This window comes from Choloepus didactylus, chromosome 2 (assembly GCF_015220235.1).
Source record: "Choloepus didactylus isolate mChoDid1 chromosome 2, mChoDid1.pri, whole genome shotgun sequence".
Taxonomy (NCBI): Eukaryota; Metazoa; Chordata; class Mammalia; order Pilosa; family Megalonychidae; genus Choloepus; species Choloepus didactylus.
The window spans coordinates 129,471,330-129,493,735 of record NC_051308.1 but is presented as its reverse complement, the minus strand read 5'-3'; the positions used below and the strand labels follow the sequence as shown (position 1 = coordinate 129,493,735).

The window sequence follows — 22,406 nt, the reverse complement described above, 5'->3', positions numbered from 1 at the left end:
CTCTCGTGCTTTTCGCTGCTTTCCTCTTAACCTTACCCCCACACACAGAAACCGTATAACTGGTATCCCATTGACTCTGATATACTATTAAGCAGCTTCGCAGGGCCGTCAAGGAGGACGGGTTAGGTAAGCCCATACGCTTCCCAAATACTGCAGGATCTCAGGCATGGACTTTTGCATCCCCCAAGGACTGGGCCTCTGCTTGCCCGTTCCATTCTTAACCCCGGCCAGTTTGTTGATTGGCGTGCTCACTTCCAGGCGGAAGCAGCTAAGCAAAGTGAGCAAGACGCAGCCACTGGAGGTCTATCATTCCCCCCGAAAGCCTATTTAGGCACGGGAGCGTTTCTATAAATGCGTCTGCTTATATTAATGTCCCTGCCACCTTCTGGACTATCCTCAGAGGCATCGCCTTACGCGCGTTTGCCAACTGCTCTGCCCGTCGACCTGACAACTTTACCAAGCTCCTCCAGGAGCCAAAACGAACCTTTCGCCACCTTCGTATCCCAGGGTCGAAGAAACCTGCGCTAGAAAGTTTAGCAACCCCCAAGCCCAGCTAGCTCTCACCCGAGAACTCATTCTAGAAGGGGCTAAACCCCCCTGTAAGGCAAGCCATTTCTCCCCTTGCGGGAAAGAAAAAGTCTAGATGACTGGTGTTCTCGCCTGCAGCGCCTTTGACCCAGCTGCCGCGTCCCTAGCCCAGGCTGTCTCTGGCGCTGTCACTGCCGCCTTAGCCGCCACCACATGGTTGCTTTAAGTGCGGGCAGAGGAAGTCATTTTGCCCGGGAGTGCCCCAATGCAGAAGTCAACCGCCTGCCCTTTCAGGCAGCGCAATGGGCGCCCCCCTCCCACTCCCTGCCCACGCTGCCAGCGTGGCTATCACTGGCGTGCGCGATTGCAAGAGCAGCCCCAGATATCTTAGCAAGGATAGCTTAAAAAACCTCTGCTATCCCTGGTGCCCTGACGGCAGTCAGCGCCAAGGCACTGAGCAAGCTTTAAACTCCAAGCGGGGCAAGCCTCAGCCCCCGCCCTAAGAGGCAGCGTGCCGGCCAGGTTCTAATAAAACTAATCACTTCACTGCAGTAAAACGCTTCTCTGGACAGTCCCTATCACTCCCAGAAAAGCCCTACTCGTAAGGTAAGAATAGAGGGGCAATGGTACACGGGCACGCTCGATTCAGGGGCAGAGGTATCTTGCATGCCCGCTCAGTATGCCACCATGTGCATGGTTCTCGATGGCTCCCTCGGTAGTGGGAGCCACTGGTACCTACCCACCTCTCTTCAGGCCATAGGGCCCATTAAGTGGGAGGATGAAGAGGGCCACTCAGGCACCTTCCGCCCGTTATTTCTACACACCATAGACCAAATTTTATGGGGCCGTGACATCCTCGCCGCCTCTGGGCAGTGCTTACCACGCAGCCCCCCCCAATAATGTGCGCCACTGCTCGTTTAAAAACCTCCAGCGCCCGTTCCTCTGCAGTGGGATACTGAGGAACCTATATGGGTGGAGCACTGGCCCCTTCCCACGCATAAATTAGGTGACACTCCAAATCCTTGTCCAATAACAATTGGACGCTGGCCACATAGAGCCTTCTACTAGTCCCTATAATTCGCCAGTGTTTGTTATTCAAAAAAAGCCACAGGAAATTTTAGGCTCCTCAATGATCTGCGGGAAATCAATAAGCATATTCTTCCGATGGGTTCCCCGAGCCTGGCCTCCCCCCATCCCGGTAGCCATCCAGCCCACTATCATGTAGCCACCATTGACATTCAAAGACTGTTTCTTTTCCATCCCGACTACATAGAGCGAGACCGCCCGCGCTTTGCCTTTACAGTCCCCGTCCCCAATCACGCGGGCGCGGCTAGCAGGTAACCAATGGAAAGTCCTCCCTCAAGGGATGCGTAACAGTCCGGCCATCTGCCAAATGTATGTTAATCACGCAGTGGCCCCCCTGCGAAAGCAGGCCATGCTCATCCATTACATGGATGACATCTTGGTGGCCTCTGAGGACGCCGAGGCACTTCCTCTAATCCTCAAAGACCTCACCACTAATTTAGCTGACCTCGGCCTTACGGTTCAGCCCTGATAAAGTTCAAATTGTGCCACCATTAGCCTTCTTAGGGTTTAGTATTAATAGAACCATTGCCCCGTCTGCTCCCCAGCTGGACATACCGGATCGGGTCACTATCACTGAGCTTCAACAGCTCTGCGGTCAGATCAATTGGCTCCGCTCTGCGTTGGCCGATCACCACCGCGCAGCTCCAACCACTCTTTATGCTGCTGAGTGTCCCTGAAGCCCCGCCGCTAGCAATTCTCCCGGCGCATTAAGCTCACCCAGGAGGCAAAGGAAGCCATTGCCGCAATTAAACAAGGCACTCGCCGCCTGCTTGTCTCAACAGGTTTCAGCACTAAAGAGGGCAATCTTATAGCACTCATCCTTCCTACGCCCGGCCACACCCATGGGCTGCCTGTGGCAGGAAGGCCCTCTACCTTTGGGTGCACCCTGCTAAAAGCCGGCTTAGAAAAATTTGCCCCGCGGTGCGGCTCTGGATCAGCCTAGCTTCAGATCTAGTCACCCTGGCTGTTCATGTATTCGGAGAGCGCCAGAAAAAATTGTTTTGGCCCCTAGACGCAGGCCAAACCCGCCTGCTTATACGTGACAACCCGGACATGCAAATCCTTTTAGAAGGATTTCATTGGGGAATTCAGCTGCCACTATCCTAGCCATCGGCTGTTACAGGGACTACGCCAAGCTCCCTTCCGCAGCCCCTTCCATCCTTTCCCCTCCTCTGCACCCATCCCGGTGCCACTACCCGTCTTTACTGACGCCTCCAAAACCCTTCGCTTCCTCTCTTATTCGCAGGACCATCCAGAACCCCGCCTATTCAGTTATGTCTAACCTTCATTCAGTCCAAGTGGGGGAAATTCTTGGCAGTGTCATACGCGCTAAACGCCCACTGCAGCCACCCAGTAAACATTTTCACTGACAGCCTCTACACGTATCAGGTCTGCCGAGTCCTCGCATTTTCCACCTTTTTCCCCGGGAACTCGGCTATCGATAAAGCACTTTCTGACCTCAGAAGCATCTTAGAGCATAGACAGGATCCTTGGTTCGTTAGCCACATTTCGTAGTCACTCAGGCCTTCCGGGGCCCTTGGCTAATGGCAACAGTATAGTAGACCAAGGCGGTCTCAGCTCAAAATATCCAAGCTATGCTGACCCACACAGCGGCCCCTCCGGGGGACGCTGTTAACCAGGCCAAGTTTATTGCATTCCAGGTTTCACTTTTCGGCTACGTCATTGCATCATTTATGTGGCCTCCCCCTAGATTACCTGTAAACATCTTGTCCGCAATTGTGCAACTTGTGCGCCCTTTGCGCCGCTTGGCCCCCTGCAACCTCAGGGAGTCAACCCACGAGGCCTAAAACCCAATTCTAGATGGCAATGGATGTAAACTCATGTACCGTCCTTTGGGCGCCTCAAGTATGTACATGTAATGATTGACACCTTCTCAGCCATGTGTTATGCAGTCCCCCTCGCCGGGGAAAATGGCCAAACACTGTATCAAGGCCCTAAGACAGGGAATTCTCTTCATGGGAGTCCCCTGGGACATAAAAACGGACAATGGGCCTGCCTATCGCAGCTGCCTCCTTTGCGGCCTTTCTTCAGTTATATAACATCACCCATCATTTCGGCATCCCCTTATAATCCCAGGGACAAGCCATTGTGGAAGCAGTCCATCGCCGCTTAAAAACACAAATTGAAAAAGATAGGGGCAATGCTCCCCAGGCAACTCCAGGGGACCTTATCATAGCAGCCCTCATTCACCTTAATCTACTCACACTCAATAAAGAAGGACTTTCGCCCCTACATAAACATTGGGGGCCCTCGTTAGGCCCACCCAGGCCCCGATTGTCTACTGGAAGGACCCAGAGAATAAGCTGGAAGGGTCCCTCCCCACTCCTCGCCCAGGGCGCGGGTTTGCTTGTGTTTTTCCAGATGATGCAGCACAGCCAATCTGGATCCCAGGAAGAGCAATCCGACCCGCCACCAGCAACCACGCGTCTGAACGAGACGAGAACGCCGCCGTCTCCGCAGACCTAACGCACCAGATGACAACAGTACACCTGAGCCTGGTACCCAGTCCGAGTGAAACCCAGAGAAACAAGAAATCAGAGAGAATATACGCCTCTATAGACGGGCAAAAGCCAGCCCCCTACACCTCCGTAACCCCCACCCGAGCATTGCTTCCCTTCTAACGATCATGCTGGCTCTCGCCTCTTCTACCCAGGCTGTCTACCAGCCCCACTCCCCTCACCAGCCTTGGAAATGGACCTTGGCACGGTGGGAAGATTCCACAGTTTATACAAACCCAAGTTACGGCAGGGCGACCTTCCTTTCTTGTCAACGCAACTGATCTATTTCCCACTCCTCCGTACGCCCCCACTGGTTGGAATCAAGCCCATATTTATATGTGCCCATCCTCAAATCCTGGAAAACAGTACTGCAATTCCCCCAACCAGTACTACTGTGCATATTGGGGATGTGAAAACATTAGCCACTCAGTGGGAGACTTACGCCACTGATCATTACCTAACTCTAAAATGGGCCCCCTTTAACTGCAAACCACCTGAAAGAACCCATTACTGGGGTATCTATGGAGGCCATCACCACATTGCACCTACAGGTACCTGCTCACATTTAAATCTCAGTGTTGCAGCTCCCTACTGATCCCTCCTGGTTACTCGGTCCGAACCTGGGGCTTCAGAATTTATTTGAAAGGAGTCGACCCAGGTTTCCCTTATTCTTGTAAAAAAGGAGGCTGTACAAAAAAACCCCTCTGCCATTGGTCCCAATAAAGTCATTAACCCCCTTTTTCCACAGCCCCCCAGCCGCACCTCGAGTACAAGCAGCAACCCGAAAACGTACCTCGGCTGCAAACAAGCATCGCCAACCCCACCACCCCGACCTCCTCTACCCCCCTCTCGCTACTCCTCTCGCTACTCTTCTCCCCCTCCTCGGCCTTATCCAAGCGGCCTTCACCTCAGTGAATTCCTCCCACCCCAATTTACCCTCCTCTTGTTGGCTTTGCCTCTCCACTTCCTCCCCCCCTGTATGAGCCAGTTGCCTCCAACCTCTCCTTTTCAGAAAACACAGAGGACAGCCCCTCGGAATGCAATTGGAATACCTCTGCCGTTCCCCCTAACCTTTCATTCAGTTCTCCTTTACAGGAAAGTGCATCCGCCCTCAGCTCAAGTAACTCTCCCAACCTCACAGCTTGCGCCGACTACTCATCTCCCAGCAGCTCTGCAAAATTTCCATCCCTACATAACTCCTCCCAATGGCTCTGCTCCTCTACAGGGCTTACCCCCTGCCTTAACAGTGCAAACCCTCAATACAACTAATGAAACTTGCCTCCTAATTGTCCTCATCCCTAGGGTCCTATACCACAGCGAGGAAGACTTCTTCCTCCGCCTGGAAACAACTGCAGCTTCTGCCCCACTGCAAAAGCGAGAGCCCATCACCGTCCTCACGATTGCCTCCCTCCTAGGTCTTGCAGGCACTGGCACCGGAATCGCTGCATTAGCCAGTCAAGGCTCCGACCCTAACTCACCTCCGGGCGGCTGTTGACGAGGACATTCGTCACCTACAAGACGCTATTTCCCATCTTAAAAATTTCTGTCAATTCCCTCTCTGAGGTAGTGCTCCAAAACCGCCGAGGTCTCGACCTTCTCCTCCTCAAAGAAGGAGGCCTTTGCGCCGCCCTAGGAGAAGAGTGCTGTGTATATGCCAATTCCACAGGTCTCGCCGAAGACAGCCTAAAAAAGTTCCGAGAGGGACTGGAACAACGCAAAAGAGACCGTGAAGGCCACCAGCTATTGGTCCCCACATCTTTACCCCCCTCCCTCCCTTACCTCCTCCCTCTCCTCGGGCCCCCTACTAATGATTATTCTAGCTCTCACCTTAGGACCCTGCATTATCCGCAGAATTGTCCAGCTTGTAAGGAAACAAACGGATGCTATTTTCTCCTCGTTCGTGCAAGTCCAGTACCAGCGACTCGCCACCTCTGACGCTCCCTACTCCGAGATGACAACCAACCCTCCGCGACCTCACTGCCACCGGTCAACCCGCCGACCGCGAGGCCCTTCTCGATCGCCTGAACATCGCACCAACCTCGAGCTCCAGCTTCTCTGAACCTCCAACTTTAAACCCCCCACCCTCGTCCATCCCGCAAGCAGCAAGGCCCCTGTCGAGTGCCCGGGCGCCACACCAACGCCGAGCTCCAGCCTCGCTGAGCCACCGTCAACCCCTTTTTCCCCTCCCCAGCCTCCCCCTTCCCTCATCCCTTAGCGGGCCTCTCCGGTAAGCTTCTTCCTTTAATTAGAAAAGAAGGGGGAAATGCGGGACACTGATTACGTGCTTCAACTTGGCGGGCCTGGGCTGGGGGACCTGATCAGCCCCTGGGGAGGGTGGTGGGCACGGGCGACAGCGCCCTCCGCAGCCCCCCGGGCCTGGGAAAGTGAGGCCGGAGGCAGGCCCCATTTCCTCACCCAAAATACCACTGTTAGGGGAGGCTTGCCGGAGGGAACCGCCTTTTCCCCACCCCCTTATCTTGCCCGGACACTCCCCGTTGCCAGTGCAACTCCCATTACCACCAGTGCGCATACATTGTTGCCAGACACCATTACTGGAGCAACTCTCGCCCCTTTTCAATCAACCTCCGCGCCCTCTCAGAACCAATCCAAGCCTTTAACCTCTACAGCTACCCCGCCCTCTAAACGCCCGATATAAGCTTGTACTCTCCCCTAATAAACTCTCTCTTGGCTTCTTCACCCTAAAAAGAACCGTGTCCCGCCTGTTCCTTTCTCGCCACCCTCCATACTTTGCACGCCACCCCGCCGGGGACCTGGCCAAGTCCCCCGCCTCGCCCTCGCCTCTGGGAAAGAGCCCCCGCCGCCGGTACCCTCCGAGCAATCCTGGGAGCCTAGGATTTAGCAACCGGCCGCCACCCCCCCCCCAGACGAATCAACTGCGACCGCACATTACCATTACATTTCATAGACCAGTTAACTAAGGCAGAGGTAGGTTATATATAGGGAGTTCATGACAGAGTCTAAACCAGAAGCCAAGACTCTTAGCTCCTAGTGGATGTTTCATTTTCTCCTAGGTGGAATTATTACTCAGGGAGACAGCTACCAGTGCTAAATAGGCTCATAGCCTTTCTGTGCCTCAGTTGCCAAATGGGTAAAATGGGAATAATAATAGAATCTATTATTGCAGTGAAGGTTAATGAGTTAATCTAAGTAAGTTACTCAGAGTACTGTTGGTACAGAACAAGTGCTAAGTAGGCATTAGTAGTTGTTATTACTGGCATCTAGAGGGTGTTAGAATATATCTGAGCCAGAGTTCATCAACTTAAAGATTGTATTTCAGCTAAAGGCACTGATTTCTAAGGTTCTTTAATTCTCTGTTGGAGGACCAAAGCTATCTCTAAAAGATTATCTTCAGCCCCGAATTGCTTGCTAATTATGGGTTTACTGCAATGCACAAGGGTCTCATGCAGATCTTCCCTTTGAGATTTAATGGGAAAGTTATTTGGAAATCTGTGGTTTCTTAGGCAATCTGCCTCCTCAGGGAGATTTCTCTGTAATAGTTTCTCACTCTTTTGCTCTGGATACCAGGTTCTGCCTACCAGCTGACATGCTACTTCACCACCTGGGCCCAGTACCAGCCAGGCGTGGGAAGCTTCAAGCCTGACAACATCAACCCCTGCCTCTGTACTCACCTGATCTATGCCTTTGCTGGGATGCATAACAATGAGATCACCACACCGAATGGGATGACGTGACTCTCTACCAATCTTTCAATGGCCTGAAAAACAAGTAAGCAAAGAAAGCACTGAGGTTCAAAATCTTTTAACCTCCAAGAACAATTTGAACAAAGCCTACCACAGCAGCCTCCGGGTTGAAATTTCAAATAGGCCAACAAGCTGCATGCAGATATATTCAGAGCTTTCTTTGTACTTGCAGGACAGTAATGATTAAGAGGAGTGGTTGGCTTATCGGAGGTGGTTGTCGATTGAAATGCAGCTCAGTTGCCAAGGGAAATTTAGAAAAGTTCAACCACTTGTGAGCTCAGATTTGAACAATATGCCACGTAGAAGCAATCCAAAGCTGGTGTTGATGAAGCTCTCAATCTCCTTAGGCAAGCGCTTCCACTCAAGGGGAGTACTTAGAATTGTAAAGAAGCTGAAACATATCAACCTTAGGTCATCTACTTCCATCTCCCTCAAAATTTAGGAAATAAGATTGAGAATGAAGATGAACCAGTATAAGAGGCTGCATGAGACTTATCCTGGCTTCTCACTCACCATAAGAGCTCATGTTGAAATAGCTTCCTTTTCCTTCCATTTGTTCTGATATGACACTTTGCTTCTTTTCCCTCAGAAATGATCAACTGAAAACTCTCCTGGCTATTGGTTGCTGGAACTTTGGAACTGCTCCGTAAATCCTTCTTTGATATGACGTCTTAGATTGATTTTACTACGAGGCATTGGGACAACTGAGGCACACCCTCACCACAGAGGCACTGCCTCACCCTGCCTTCTTTGGGTCTCCCTCAGTTTCACCACTGTGGTTTCCACTCCTGAGAACCGCCAGACTTTCATTACCTCCATCATCAAATTCCTGCACCAGTATGAGTTTGATGGGCTGGACCTTGACTGGGAGTATCCTGGCTCTCAGAGGAGCACTTCTCAGGACAAGCATCTCTTCACTGTGCTGGTGCAGGTGAGCTAATAACCATATTATTTTAACTGGAAAGCATACAACCAATCTCATGTGAAAACTTGATCCCTACAATCTCAGTTGAAGATGAAGGACCTGGGGACCCTATTCTGGTGAGGATGCTGAAGAATGAAGGATGGAAAAGATTCAATTAATTCACAGAGTAGTCAGGAAAGTCAACTTAGAGTTAGTATTCATGGGATTTCTCCTCCTTGCCTATAGGAAATGCGGGAAGCTTTTGAGCAGGAAGCCAAGCAGATCAACAAGCCCAGGCTGATGGTCACCGCTGCAGTTGCTGCTGCATCTCCAACATCCAGTCTGGCTATGAGATCCCCCAGCTGTGCCAGTGAGTGGTGCATCTTATCCACAAACTCCTGAAGAAATCATTTACACAGGGTACCCTTGTCCCTGGTCTGTCTTGCTGTTCTGGACTTTATTTGGGAGGCTTTGAAAGTAATATCTTTTGCCTGAATAGGTGTGGGAAATGACATCAGAAATGATTTTAAATCCTTTACCCCCACTCAGGTATCTGGACTACATCCATGTCATGGCCTATGGCCTCTATGGCTCCTGGGAGGGTTACACTGGAGAGAACAGCCCCCTCTACAAGTACCCCAGTGATACTGGCAGCAACACCTACCTCAGTGTGGTGAGTCCCTGCCCAGACTCACATGCAGATCAGCGATGATGGTGTGAATCACATGAGATTCACAGACAAAGACATCATAAATTTAATAATTTTTAAAAGTAGTGTTCTGTTTTTAATGCAAGAAAAGAAGGTACTATTAAGCATATTTTAATAAATTATTAAATGCTTTTCCCACATTTGTCCATTTCCTAGTCCCTTTTTGCCTTTGCTATTTTCTACCATTCTAATCTCTAGTACATGTATATCATGCAGAATTTTAGCTATTCACCAATGGATCATACCAGGAAAATCATGACAAAAAAAATTTTAGTCCTTCTATCATGTATTTTTGGTAGGAAGATTATATTTTAAGCCTTCAAATTGTCATATTATTATAAGAAATTAGTTGATATAAGGACCTATTACCTCAATAGAGGGATGTCAATAATGCTTTAAAATGCATTGCAAGGGCGGGGCAAGATGGCGGACTGGTGAGCTGTATGTTTTAGTTACTCCTCCAGGAAAGCAGGTAGAAAGCCAGGAACTGCGTGGACTGGACACCACAGAGCAATCTGACTTTCGGCATACTTCATACAACACTCATGAAAACGTGGAACTGCTGAGATCAGCGAAATCTGTAAGTTTTTGCGGCCAGGGGACCCGCGCCCCTCCCTGCCAGGCTCAGTCCCGTGGGAGGAGGGGCTGTCAGCTCCAGGAAGGAGAAGGGAGAACTGCAGTGGCAGCCCTTATCAGAAACTCATTCTACTGATCCAAACTCCAACCATAGATAGACTGAGACCAGACACCAGAGAATCTGAGAGCAGCCAGCCCAGCAGAGAGGAGACAGGCATAGAAAAAAAACAACATGAAAAACTCCAAAATAAAAGCGGAGGATTTTTGGAGTTCTGGTGAACATAGAAAGGGGAAGGGGCAGAGCTCAGGCCCTGAGGCGCATATGCAAATCCTGAAGAAAAGCTGATCTCTCTGCCCTGTGGACCTTTTCTTAATGGCCCTGGTTGCTTTGTCTCTTAGCATTTCAATAACCCATTAGATCTCTGAGGAGGGCCCTTTTTTTTTCTTTTTTCTTTTCTTTTTTTTTTAATCCTTTTTTCTTTTTCTAAAACAATTACTCTAAGAAGCCCAATGCAGAAAGCTTCAAAGACTTGCAATTTGGGCAGGTCAAGTCAAGAGCAGAACTAAGAGAGCTCTGAGACAAAAGGCAATAATCCAGTGGCTGAGAAAATTCACTAAACACCACAACTTCCCAAGAAAAGGGGGGTGTCCACTCACAGCCATCATCCTGGTGGACAGGAAACACTCCTGCCCATCGCCAGCCCCATAGCCCAGAGCTGCCCCACACAACCCAGTGTGACGGAAATGCTTCAAATAACAGGCACACACCACAAAACTGGGCGTGGACATTAGCCTTCCCTGCAACCTCAGCTGATTGTCCCAGAGTTGGGAAGGTGGAGCAGTGTGAATTAATAAAGCCCATTCAGCCATCATTTCAGCAGACTGGGAGCCTCCCTACATAGCCCAGCAGCCCTGGGGGGACGGCACTCACCTGTGACATAGCACAGTCATCCCTCAACAGAGGACCCGGGGTGCACAGCCTGGAAAAGGGGCCCACTTGCAAGTCTCAGGAGCCATACGCCAATACCAAGGACTTGTGGGTCAGCAGCAGAGACAAACTGTGGCAGGACTGAAGTGAAAGATTAGACTATTGCAGCAGCTTTAAAACTCTAGGATCACCAGGGAGATTTGATTGTTAGGGCCACCCCCCTCCCTGACTGCCCAGAAACACGCCCCATATACAGGGCAGGCAACACCAACTACACACGCAAGCTTGGTACACCAATTGGACCCCACAAGACTCACTCCCCCACTCACCAAAAAGGCTAAGCAGGGGAGAACTGGCTTGTGGAGAACAGGTGGCTCGTGGATGCCACCTGCTGGTTAGTTAGAGAAAGTGTACTCCACAAAGCTGTAGATCTGATAAACTAGAGATAAGGACTTCAATTGGTCTACAAATCCTAAAAGAACCCTATCAAGTTCAGCAAATGCCACGAGGCCAAAAACAACAGAAAATTATAAAGCATATGAAAAAACCAGACGATATGGATAACCCAAGCCCAAGCACCCAAATCAAAATATCAGAAGAGACACAGCACCTAGAGCAGCTACTCAAAGAACTAAAGATGAACAATGAGACCATAGTACGGGAGACAAAGGAAATCAAGAAGACCCTAGAAGAGCATAAGGAAGACATTGCAAGACTAAATAAAAAAATGGATGATCTTATGGAAATTAAAGAAACTGTTGACCAAATTAAAAAGATTCTGGACACTCATAGTACAAGACTAGAGGAAGTTGAACAACGAATCAGTGACCTCGAAGATGACAGAATGGAAAATGAAAGCATAAAAGAAAGAATGGGGAAAAAAATTGAAAAAATCGAAATGGACCGCAGGGATATGATAGATAATATGAAATGTCCAAATATAAGACTCATTGGTGTCCCAGAAGGGGAAGAAAAGGGTAAAGGTCTAGGAAGAGTATTCAAAGAAATTGTTGGGGAAAACTTCCCAAATCTTCTAAACAACATAAATACACAAATCATAAATGCTCAGTGAACTCCAAATAGAATAAATCCAAATAAACCCACTCCAAAACATATACTGATCACACTGTCAAACACAGAAGAGAAGGAGCAAGTTCTGAAAGCAGCAAGAGAAAAGCAATTCACCACATACAAAGGAAACAGCATAAGACTAAGTAGTGACTACTCAGCAGCCACCATGGAGGCAAGAAGGCAGTGGCACGATATATTTAAAATTCTGAGTGAGAAAAATTTCCAGCCAAGAATACTTTCTCCAGCAAAGCTCTCCTTCAAATTTGAGGGAGAGCTTAAATTTTTCACAGACAAACAAATGCTGAGAGAATTTGCTAACAAGAGACCTGCCCTACTGGAGATACTAAAGGAAGCCCTACAGACAGAGAAACAAAGACAGGACAGAGAGACTTGGAGAAAGGTTCAGTACTAAAGAGATTTGGTATGGGTACAATAAAGGATATTAATAGAGAGAGGGAAAAATATGGCAAACATAAACCAAAGGATAAGATGGCCGATTCAAGAAATGCCTTCACAGTTATAACGTTGAATGTAAATGGATTAAACTCCCCAATTAAAAGATATAGATTCGCAGAATGGATCAAAAAAAAATGAACCATCAATATGTTGCATACAAGAGACTCATCTTAGACACAGGGACACAAAGAAACTGAAAGTGAAAGGATGGAAAAAAATATTTCATGCAAGCTACAGCCAAAAGAAAGCAGGTGTAGCAATATTAATCTCAGATAAAATAGACTTCAAATGCAGGGATGTTTTGAGAGACAAAGAAGGCCACTACGTACTAATAAAAGGGGTAATTCAGCAAGAAGAAATAACAATCGTAAATGTCTATGCACCCAATCAAGGTGCCACAAAATACATGAGAGAAACACTGGCAAAACTAAAGGAAGCAATTGATGTCTCCACAATAATTGTGGGAGACTTCAACACATCACTCTCTCCTATAGATAGATCAACCAGACAGAAGACCAATAAGGAAATTGAAAACCTAAACAATCTGATAAATGAATTAGATTTAACAGACATATACAGGACATTACATCCCAAATCATCAGGATACACATACTTTTCTAGTGCTCACGGAACTTTCTCCAGAATAGATCATATGCTGGGACATAAAACAAGCCTCAATAAATTTAAAAAGATTGAAATTATTCAAAGCACATTCTCTGACCACAATGGAATACAATTAGAAGTCAATAACCTTCAGAGACTTAGAAAATTCACAAATACCTGGAGGTTAAAAAACACACTCCTAAACAATCAGTGGGTTAAAAAAGAAATAGCAAGAGAAATTGCTAAATATATAGAGACAAATGAAAATGAGAACACAACATACCAAAACCTATTGGATGCAGCAAAAGCAGTGCTGAGGGGGAAATTTATAGCACTAAACACATATATTAAAAAGGAAGAAAGAGCCAAAATCAAAGAACTAATGGATCAACTGAACAAGCGAGAAAATGAACAGCAAACCAATCCTAAACCAAGTACAAGAAAAGAAATAACAAGGATTAAAGCAGAAATAAATGACAGAGAGAACAAAAAAATAATAGAGAGGATAAATATCACCAAAAGTTGGTTCTTTGAGAAGATCAACAAGATTGACAAGCCCCTAGCTAGACTGACAAAATCAAAAAGAGAGAAGACCCATATAAACAAATTAGGAATGAAAAAGGTGACATAACTGCAGATCCTGAAGAAATTAACAAAATTATAAGAGGATATTATGAACAACTGTATGGCAACAAACTGGATAATGTAGAAGAAATGGACAATTTCCTGGAAACATATGAACAACCTAGACTGACCAGAGAAGAAATAGAAGACCTCAACCAACCCATCACAAGCAAAGAGATCCAATCAATCATCAAAAATCTTCCCACAAATAAATGCCCAGGGCCAGATGGCTTCACAGGGGAATTCTACCAAACTTTCCAGAAAGAACTGATACCAATCTTACTCAAACTCTTTCAAAACATTGAAGAAAACAGAACACTACCTAACTCATTTTATGAAGCTAACATCAATCTAATACCAAAACCAGGCAAAGATGTTACAAAAAAGGAAAACTACCGGCCAATCTCCCTAATGAATATAGATGCAAAAATCCTCAACAAAATACTTGCAAATCGAATCCAAAGTCACATTAAAAAAAAATCATACACCATGACCAAGTGGGGTTCATTCCAGGCATGCAAGGATGGTTCAACATAAGAAAATCAATCAATGTATTACAACACATTAACAAGTCAAAAGGGAAAAATCAATTGATCATCTCAATAGATGCTGAAAAAGCATTTGACAAAATCCAACATCGGTTTTTGATAAAAGCACTTCAGAAGGTAGGAATTGAAGGAAACTTCCTCAACATGATAAAGAGCATATATGAAAAACCCACAGCCAGCATAGTACTCAATGGTGAGAGACTGAAAGCCTTCCCTCTAAGATCAGGAACAAGACAAGGATGCCCACTGTCACCACTGTTATTCAACATTGTGCTGGAAGTGCTAGCCAGGGCAATCCGGCAAGACAAAGAAATAAAAGGCATCCAAATTGGAAAAGAAGAAGTAAAACTGTCATTGTTTGCAGATGATATGATCTTATATCTAGAAAACCCTGAGAAATCGACGTTACAGCTACTAGAGCTAATAAACAAATTTAGCAATGTAGCGGGATACAAGGTTAATGCACATAAGTCAGTAATGTTTCTATATGCTAGAAATGAACAAACTGAAGAGACACTCAAGAAAAAGATACCATTTTCAATAGCAACTAAAAAAATCAAGTACCTAGGAATAAACTTAACAAAAGATGGAAAAGACCTATACAAAGAAAACTACATAACTCTTCTAAAAGAAATAGAAGGGGACCTTAAAAGATGGAAAAATATTCCATGTTCATGGATAGGAAGGCTAAATGTCATTAAGATGTCAATTCTACCCAAACTCATCTACAGATTCAATGCAATCCCAATCAAAATTCCAACAACCTACTTTGCAGACTTGGAAAAGCTAGTTATCAAATTTATTTGGAAAGGGAAGATGCCTCGAATTGCTAAAGACACTCTAAAAAAGAAAAACGAAGTGGGAGGACTTACACTCCCTGACTTTGAAGCTTATTATAAAGCCACACTTGCCAAAACAGCATGGTACTGGCACAAAGATAGACATATAGATCAATGGAATCGAATTGAGAATTCAGAGATAGACCCTCAGATCTATGGCCGACTGATCTTTGATAAGGCCCCCAAAGTCACTGAACTGGGTCATAATGGTCTTTTCAACAAATGGGGCTGGGAGAGTTGGATATCCATATCCAAAAGAATGAAAGAGGACCCCTACCTCACCCCCTACACAAAAATTAACTCAAAATGGACCAAATATCTCAATATAAAAGAAAGTACCATAAAACTCCTAGAAGATAATGTAGGAAAACATCTTCAAGACCTTGTATTAGGCGGCCACTTCCTAGACTTTACACCCAAAGCACAAGCAACAAAAGAGAAAATAGATAAATGGGAACTCCTCAAGCTTAGAAGTTTCTGCACCTCAAAGGAATTTCTCAAAAAGGTAAAGAGGCAGCCAACTCAATGGGAAAAAATTTTTGGAAACCATGTATCTGACAAAAGACTGATATCTTGCATATATAAAGAAATCCTACAACTCAATGACAATAGTACACACAGCCCAATTATAAAATGGGCAAAAGATATGAAAAGACAGTTCTCTGAAGAGGAAATACAAATGGCCAAGAAACACATGAAAAAATGTTCAGCTTCACTAGCTATTAGAGAGATGCAAATTAAGACCACAATGAGATACCATCTAACACCGGTTAGAATGGCTGCCATTAAACAAACAGGAGACTACAAATGCTAGAGGGGATGTGGAGAAATTGGAACTCTTATTCATTGTTGGTGGGACTGTATAATGGTTCAGCCACTCTGGAAGTCAGTCTGGCAGTTCCTTAGAAAACTAGATATAGAGTTACCATTCAATCCAGCGATTGCACTTCTCAGTATATACCCGGAAGGTCGGAAAGCTGTGACACGAACAGATATCTGCACGCCAATGTTCATAGCAGCATTATTCACAATTGCCAAGAGATGGAAACAACCCAAATGTCCTTCAACAGATGAGTGGATAAATAAAATGTGGTATATACACACGATGGAATACTACGCGGCAGTAAGAAAGAACGATCTCATGAAACATATGACAACATGGATGAACCTTGAAGACATAATGCTGAGTGAAATAAGCCAGGCACAAAAAGAGAAATATTTTATGCTACCACTAATGTGAACTTTGAAAAATGTAAAACAAATGGTTTATAATGTAGAATGTAGGGGAACTAGCAATAGAGAGCAATTAAGGAAGGGGGAACAATAATCCAAGAAGAAGAGATAAGCTATTTAACATTCTGGGGATGCCCAGGAAGGACTATGGTGTGTTAATTTCTGATGGATATAGTAGGAACAAGTTCACAGAAATGTTGCTATATTATGTAACTTTCTTGGGGTAAAGTAGGAACATGTTGGAAGTTAAGCAGTTATCTTAGGTTAGTTGTCTTTTTCTTACTCCCTTGTTATGGTCTCTTTGAAATGTTCTTTTATTGTATGTTTGTTTTCTTTTTAACTTTTTTTTTCATACAGGTGATTTGAAAAAAGAAGGGAAAGTTAAAAAAAAAAAAAAAAAAAAAAAAAAATAACAAACAAGGGGAAAAAAAAAAAAAAAGATGTAGTGCCCCCTTGAGGAGCCTGTGGAGAATGCAGGGGTATTCGCCTACCCCACCTCCATGGTTGCTAACATGACCACAGACATAGGGGACTGGTGGTTTGACGGGTTGAGCCCTCTACCATAAGTTTTACCCTTGGGAAGACGGTTGCTGCAAAGGAGAGGCTAGGCCTCCCTGTATTTGTGCCTAAGAGTCTCCTCCTGAATGCCTCTTTGTTGCTCAGATGTGGCCCTCTCTCTCTGGCTAAGCCAACTTGAAAGGTGAAATCACTGCCCTCCCCCCTACGTGGGATCAGACACCCAGGGAAGTGAATCTCCCTGGCAACGTGGAATATGACTCCCAGGGAGGAATGTAGACCTGGCACCGTGGGACGGAGAACATCTTCTTGACCAAAAGGGGGATGTGAAAGGAAATGAAATAAGCTTCAGTGGCAGAGAGATTCCAAAAGGAGCCGAGAGGTCACTCTGGTGGGCACTCTTATGCACACTTTAGACAACCCTTTTTAGGTTCTAAAGAATTGGGGTAGCTGGTGGTGGGTACCTGAAACTATCAAACTACAACCCAGAACCCATGAATCTCGAAGACAGTTGTATAAAAATGTAGCTTATGAGGGGTGACAATGGGATTGGGAAAGCCATAAGGACCAAACACCACTTTGTCTAGTTTATGGATGGATGTGTAGAAAAGTAGGGGAAGGAAACAAACAGACAAAGGTACCCAGTGTTCTTTTTTACTTCAATTGCTCTTTTTCACTCTAATTATTATTCTTGTTATTTTTGTGTGTGTGCTAATGAAGGTGTCAGGGATTGATTTAGGTGATGAATGTACAACTATGTAATGGTACTGTAAACAATCGAAAGTACAATTTGTTTTGTATGACTGCGTGGTATGTGAATATATCTCAATAAAATGATGATTTAAAAAAAAAAAAAAAAAAAAAAAATAAGAATAGGTAAACCATGTTGATGGACCAAAACACTTGTACTTAACCACTGAGCTTATTGCATTTACCATATTATTAAATATTTATTGTTTAAAAAAAAAAAAAAAAAAAAAAAAGGACTTTTCTAGGTCACATGAGTAGTTAATGCAGAACCAGGATTTTCTAGTTTCTAGTATATTGTTCTTTTCACTATTTCATGTGGTCTTCTCCAAGGAAAGGGAAAAAGTGGGGTTTTCATTGTTACGACACTGGGCTGATGCAACGATATCATTCAAACCAAGCAGGTTTTCTTGGAAAAACAAGTCACACTCATTTTACCTGTCCAGCTGAAGCCAAGGTGATCAGCAATATAAGCCAGCCTTTCCTCGATCCGTTCTTGCTCATCCTGTGGATCTACAGAAGGTCGGAAACAGAATGGCCAAAGGTTGTCTATAACAGGAGAGGAACCACAGTACTGATTCATCCCAAGAAAGGAACTCATATCCAAATGTTCGATAGTAGCACAGATTAGCTATTATACTTCATAGTATATAAATTTGTGGTTTTGCCTAAGTTTCTGGGATGGGATGGGAAATAAATCTGATATGAACCATTAAAAAAAAAAAAAAAAAAAAAAGTTAATTAAAAAAAAAAAAAAAAAAAAAAGAAGGGAAAGTTAAAAAAAAAAAAAAAAAGAAAAACAAGGAAAAAAAAAGATGTAGTGCCCCCTTGAGGAGCCTGTGGAGAATGCAGGGGTATTGGCCTACCCCACCTCGATGGTTGCTAACATGACCACAGACATAGGGGACTGGTGGTTTGATGGGTTGAGCCCTCTACCATAAGTTTTACCCTTGGGAAGATGATTGCTGCAAAGGAGAGGCTAGGCCTCCCTATGGTTGTGCCTAAGAGCCTCCTCCCGAATGCCTCTTTGTTGCTCAGATGTGGCCCTCTCTCTCTGGCTGAGCCAACTTGAAAGGTGAAATCACTGCCCTCCCCCCTACGTGGGATCAGACACCCAGGGGAGTGAATCTCCCTGGCAACGTGGAATATGACTCCCGGGGAGGAATGTAGACCTGGCATCGTGGGACGGACAACATCTTCTTGACCAAAAGGGGGATGTGAAAGGAAATGAAATAAGCTTCAGCGGCAGAGAGATTCCAAAAGGAGCCGAGAGGTCACTCTGGTGGGCACTCTTAAGCACACTTTAGACAACCCTTTTTAGGTTCCAAAGAATTGGGGTAGCTGGTGGTGGATACAGCCCAGAACCCATGAATCTCGAAGACAGTTGTATATAAATGTAGCTTATGAGGGTGACAATGGGATTGGGAAAGCCATAAGGATCACACTCCACTTTGTCTAGTTTATGGATGGATGAGTAGAAAAATAGGGGAAGGAAACAAACAGACAAAGGTACCCAGTGTTCTTTTTTACTTCAATTGCTCTTTTTCACTGTAATTATTATTCTTGTTATTTTTGTGTGTGTGCTAATGAAGGTGTCAGGGATTGATTTAGGTGATGAATGTACAACTATGTAATGGTACTGTAAACAATCGAAAGTACGATTTGTTTTGTATGACTGCGTGGTATGTGAATATATCTCAATAAAATGAAGATTAAAAAAAAAAAAGAATGAACCACTTATTTTCTGTCATTCTCAATGACCATTTTGTAATTTACTATCTGCCAATCTGACTTTCATTAGTATCATAATTTAACACCATTAAGTGGAATTGGCTTCCCCAAACAAATGTTAACAGACTTTGGCCGTGATCCAAGTTTCAAAATTTATGCATATCCTGTCAATATATCATATAAGATCTAAGAAGAACCTTGCTGTTCCTGGGTTCTCATTACCTTTAATACATGACATTTGAATGTACTACTAGAATGAATATGCAAATTTACAACAAAAATATTTAAAGCTAAAAAGCATCTTGAATAGATTTTCATCTTTAAATCCTAGTTGGGATCAGTCATTGACAGATAAGTAAAACAATTATAACATTAATGTTGTTATAACTTTTTTGAATTTTTATAAAGTTTCTGGGGATTGATAGGTTTGTATGAGATATGGAAACACAAAGACATGAAACATATTTAGGATTACTGTGTTCCAGCCCTACTCTGATATTTTACTTAATTCAAATCAATGGAAAAATGAAAATTTTTATTAATATCCCACAGCTTTACAGGTTTAAAACTTGTCCAAAATTTCCCTCAGAGCATTCAGAATGTTCATGCTGCTCTATTTCAACTAACAATAAAAGTGTAAAATGTTAAAAAAAAAAAAAAAATGCATTGCAAGCACTTTGTACAACAGGCACAACCACAACAAAAGAGCTTAGCTAATAATTAATTATTGGGCCATAAGTTGGATGAAGTCTGTAGCTAACCATCTCTCATTGCAGGAATACGTCATGAACTACTGGAAGGACAATGGAGCCCCAGCTGAGAAGCTCATTGTTGGATTCCCAGCCTATGGACACACCTTCCTCCTGAGCAATCCTACCAACCATGGAATTGGTGCCCCTACCACTGGGCCTGGTCCTTCTGGTCCCTACACCAGGCAGTCTGGTTTCTGGGCCTACTATGAGGTATGCACCTGGAAATCTTAGAGAGAGGGGAAAAGGTGATTTTCTCTTGATCCATGCATTTAATAATGTAATGGATTGCATCTATTCAACACTTACTTGCTCATTTAGTGAGCAGTTGGGGCTGAAAGTGAATGTTCATGGCTATTTTGGAAGGGAGACAAGATGTGCACTCGCATTGCACTACTTGAGTTGGAACCTAACTAGGGCCTTTTTAGGCTGGATTCCAAATCTATAGAGAGAGGGAAAGTAGGATATCTTCATGAGAGTATATCAATCCATAGAGAATTCTGACAGCCAGGGCATTTCTTGATTTCAGACCTTCTCCCACATTGAAAAGAAATGATCCAAATGGAACAACAAATCAAAATCCCAAATGAACCAAGAACTAGGCTGAGAGTGTGCTAGGCCTTCTTTTTTAAGTAGTTTTCATGTGTCGCTTCTCTACTTCCTCTTCCCTATGCCCTTTCTCCCCTGCCTCATGGACACTTTGCCCACATGTTGACCTCATCTGTATATCCTCTCAGATTTGTACCTTCCTGAAGAGTGGAGCTACTGAGGTGTGGGAAGCTGCTGAGGATGTTCCCTATGCTTACAAAGGCAATGAGTGGCTTGGATATGACAACACCAAGAGCTTCAAAATCAAGGTAGACTTTATTTTGTGGGCTGTTGTTGCCTGTGAGTCTGTTCCCATTTGTAGCTCTGAACTTCAGGTTGGCCCTGATATCTGGACTTAATTGAATTTATTTCTGATTACTACAGGCTGATTGGCTGAAGAATAACTTTGGGGGTGCCATGGTCTGGGCCATTGACCTAGATGACTTCACGGGCACCTTTAGCAACCAGGGCAAATACCCTCTGATCACCACCCTGAAGGATGCCCTGGGCCTGCAGAGTGCAAGTGAGTTAGGCAAAGAGAAGGAATCCTAAGCCTCAGACTTGAGAGAAACTTCAAAATATCCTTGAAAGTCAAGAAGCCATTGTATAAGTGATTTTGTAACTATCGCTCCATTCACATTTGATAGTGATTCATTAATGGTAGGATTACAAACAGTCTCTTCACCATTCCTTGATCCATTCATTCATTTCACAAGGAATTTTTGAACATCTATTATGTTCACAGCACTAGTTGGGCCATAGAGGATCCTAAACATATGTCCCAATCGCTACTCTATACAAGTTCACAATCTAGTTAGAAAGACAAGATTGATAGCATGGAACATAACACAGAAGATATCATATTGGTATGTGATTCAGAGCCAAAAGAGAGAAAGAAAATTTCTTGAGCATTCATGGCAACGAGAAGTCTCAAAGCTTTGTAGTGATCTCGGAAAGAGGGAAGAAAATGAGCTGAACCTTGAAGGATGAGGTTGTAGTGGATAAGCCAAGAGGAGAGAAAAGGAAGGGCAAGCCAGATCAGGAGACAAATACATAGAGACATGGAGGGAGGAGCCATGAATGATGTCAGGATATTTGTTCTCATACCTCAGGCATCACTCACTAAAAGCAAGGAGGCTCAGGATTTGGTTTCTTTCCTTTCAGGTTGTAAATCTCCAGCCCAGCCTTTCTGTCATTCTCAACGACAATTTTGTAATTTACTATCTGCCAATCTGACTTTCATTAGTATCATAATTTAACACCATTAAGTGGAATTGGCTTCCCCAAACAAATTTAAAAATATTTATTAAGCACCTATTATATTCCAGGCCCTATTCTATAAATTTGGACACAGCAGTTAAGGAAACAGAGAAAGATGTCTGCCCACATGGAGTTTACATTTTAATAGGAGGAGACAGATACTAAATAATAAATACAATAAATACATAAATCATGTTGAAAGTTGAAAAGTGTTAAGGAGGCCTGGGGGTTGCCAGCAAAGGAGTTGTAGTTTTTAATGGGGAAGTCAAGGTAAGCCATTGATAAGAGGACATGTGAGCAGGACAAGTTTCACAGGATGTAACATTGGCACTTGGTTAAATGCTCTGCTGTTGACATCTTGGAATTTGTAATAACTTTATCAGGGGGACACTGGGCCCTGCATTATCATTTTGCACTAGACCCTGTAAATTACAAGAGCAAATACATAAAGAAAGTGAAGATGTCAGCT

General features: G+C 44.5%; 1 protein-coding gene across 1 annotated transcript; it reads left to right on the top strand.

The window, feature by feature from the left end:
- Positions 1-1,692: 1,692 nt before the first annotated feature.
- LOC119513294 (acidic mammalian chitinase-like) lies at positions 1,693-21,936 on the top strand. Its single transcript, XM_037808363.1, is given in 12 exon segments — positions 1,693-1,726; positions 7,680-7,826; positions 7,829-7,880; positions 8,445-8,501; positions 8,621-8,786; positions 9,006-9,081; positions 9,084-9,129; positions 9,309-9,432; positions 20,117-20,302; positions 20,827-20,946; positions 21,062-21,200; positions 21,842-21,936. Coding segments are annotated over 12 exon segments (1,242 nt in total).
- The last annotated feature ends 470 nt before the right edge of the window (positions 21,937-22,406 follow it).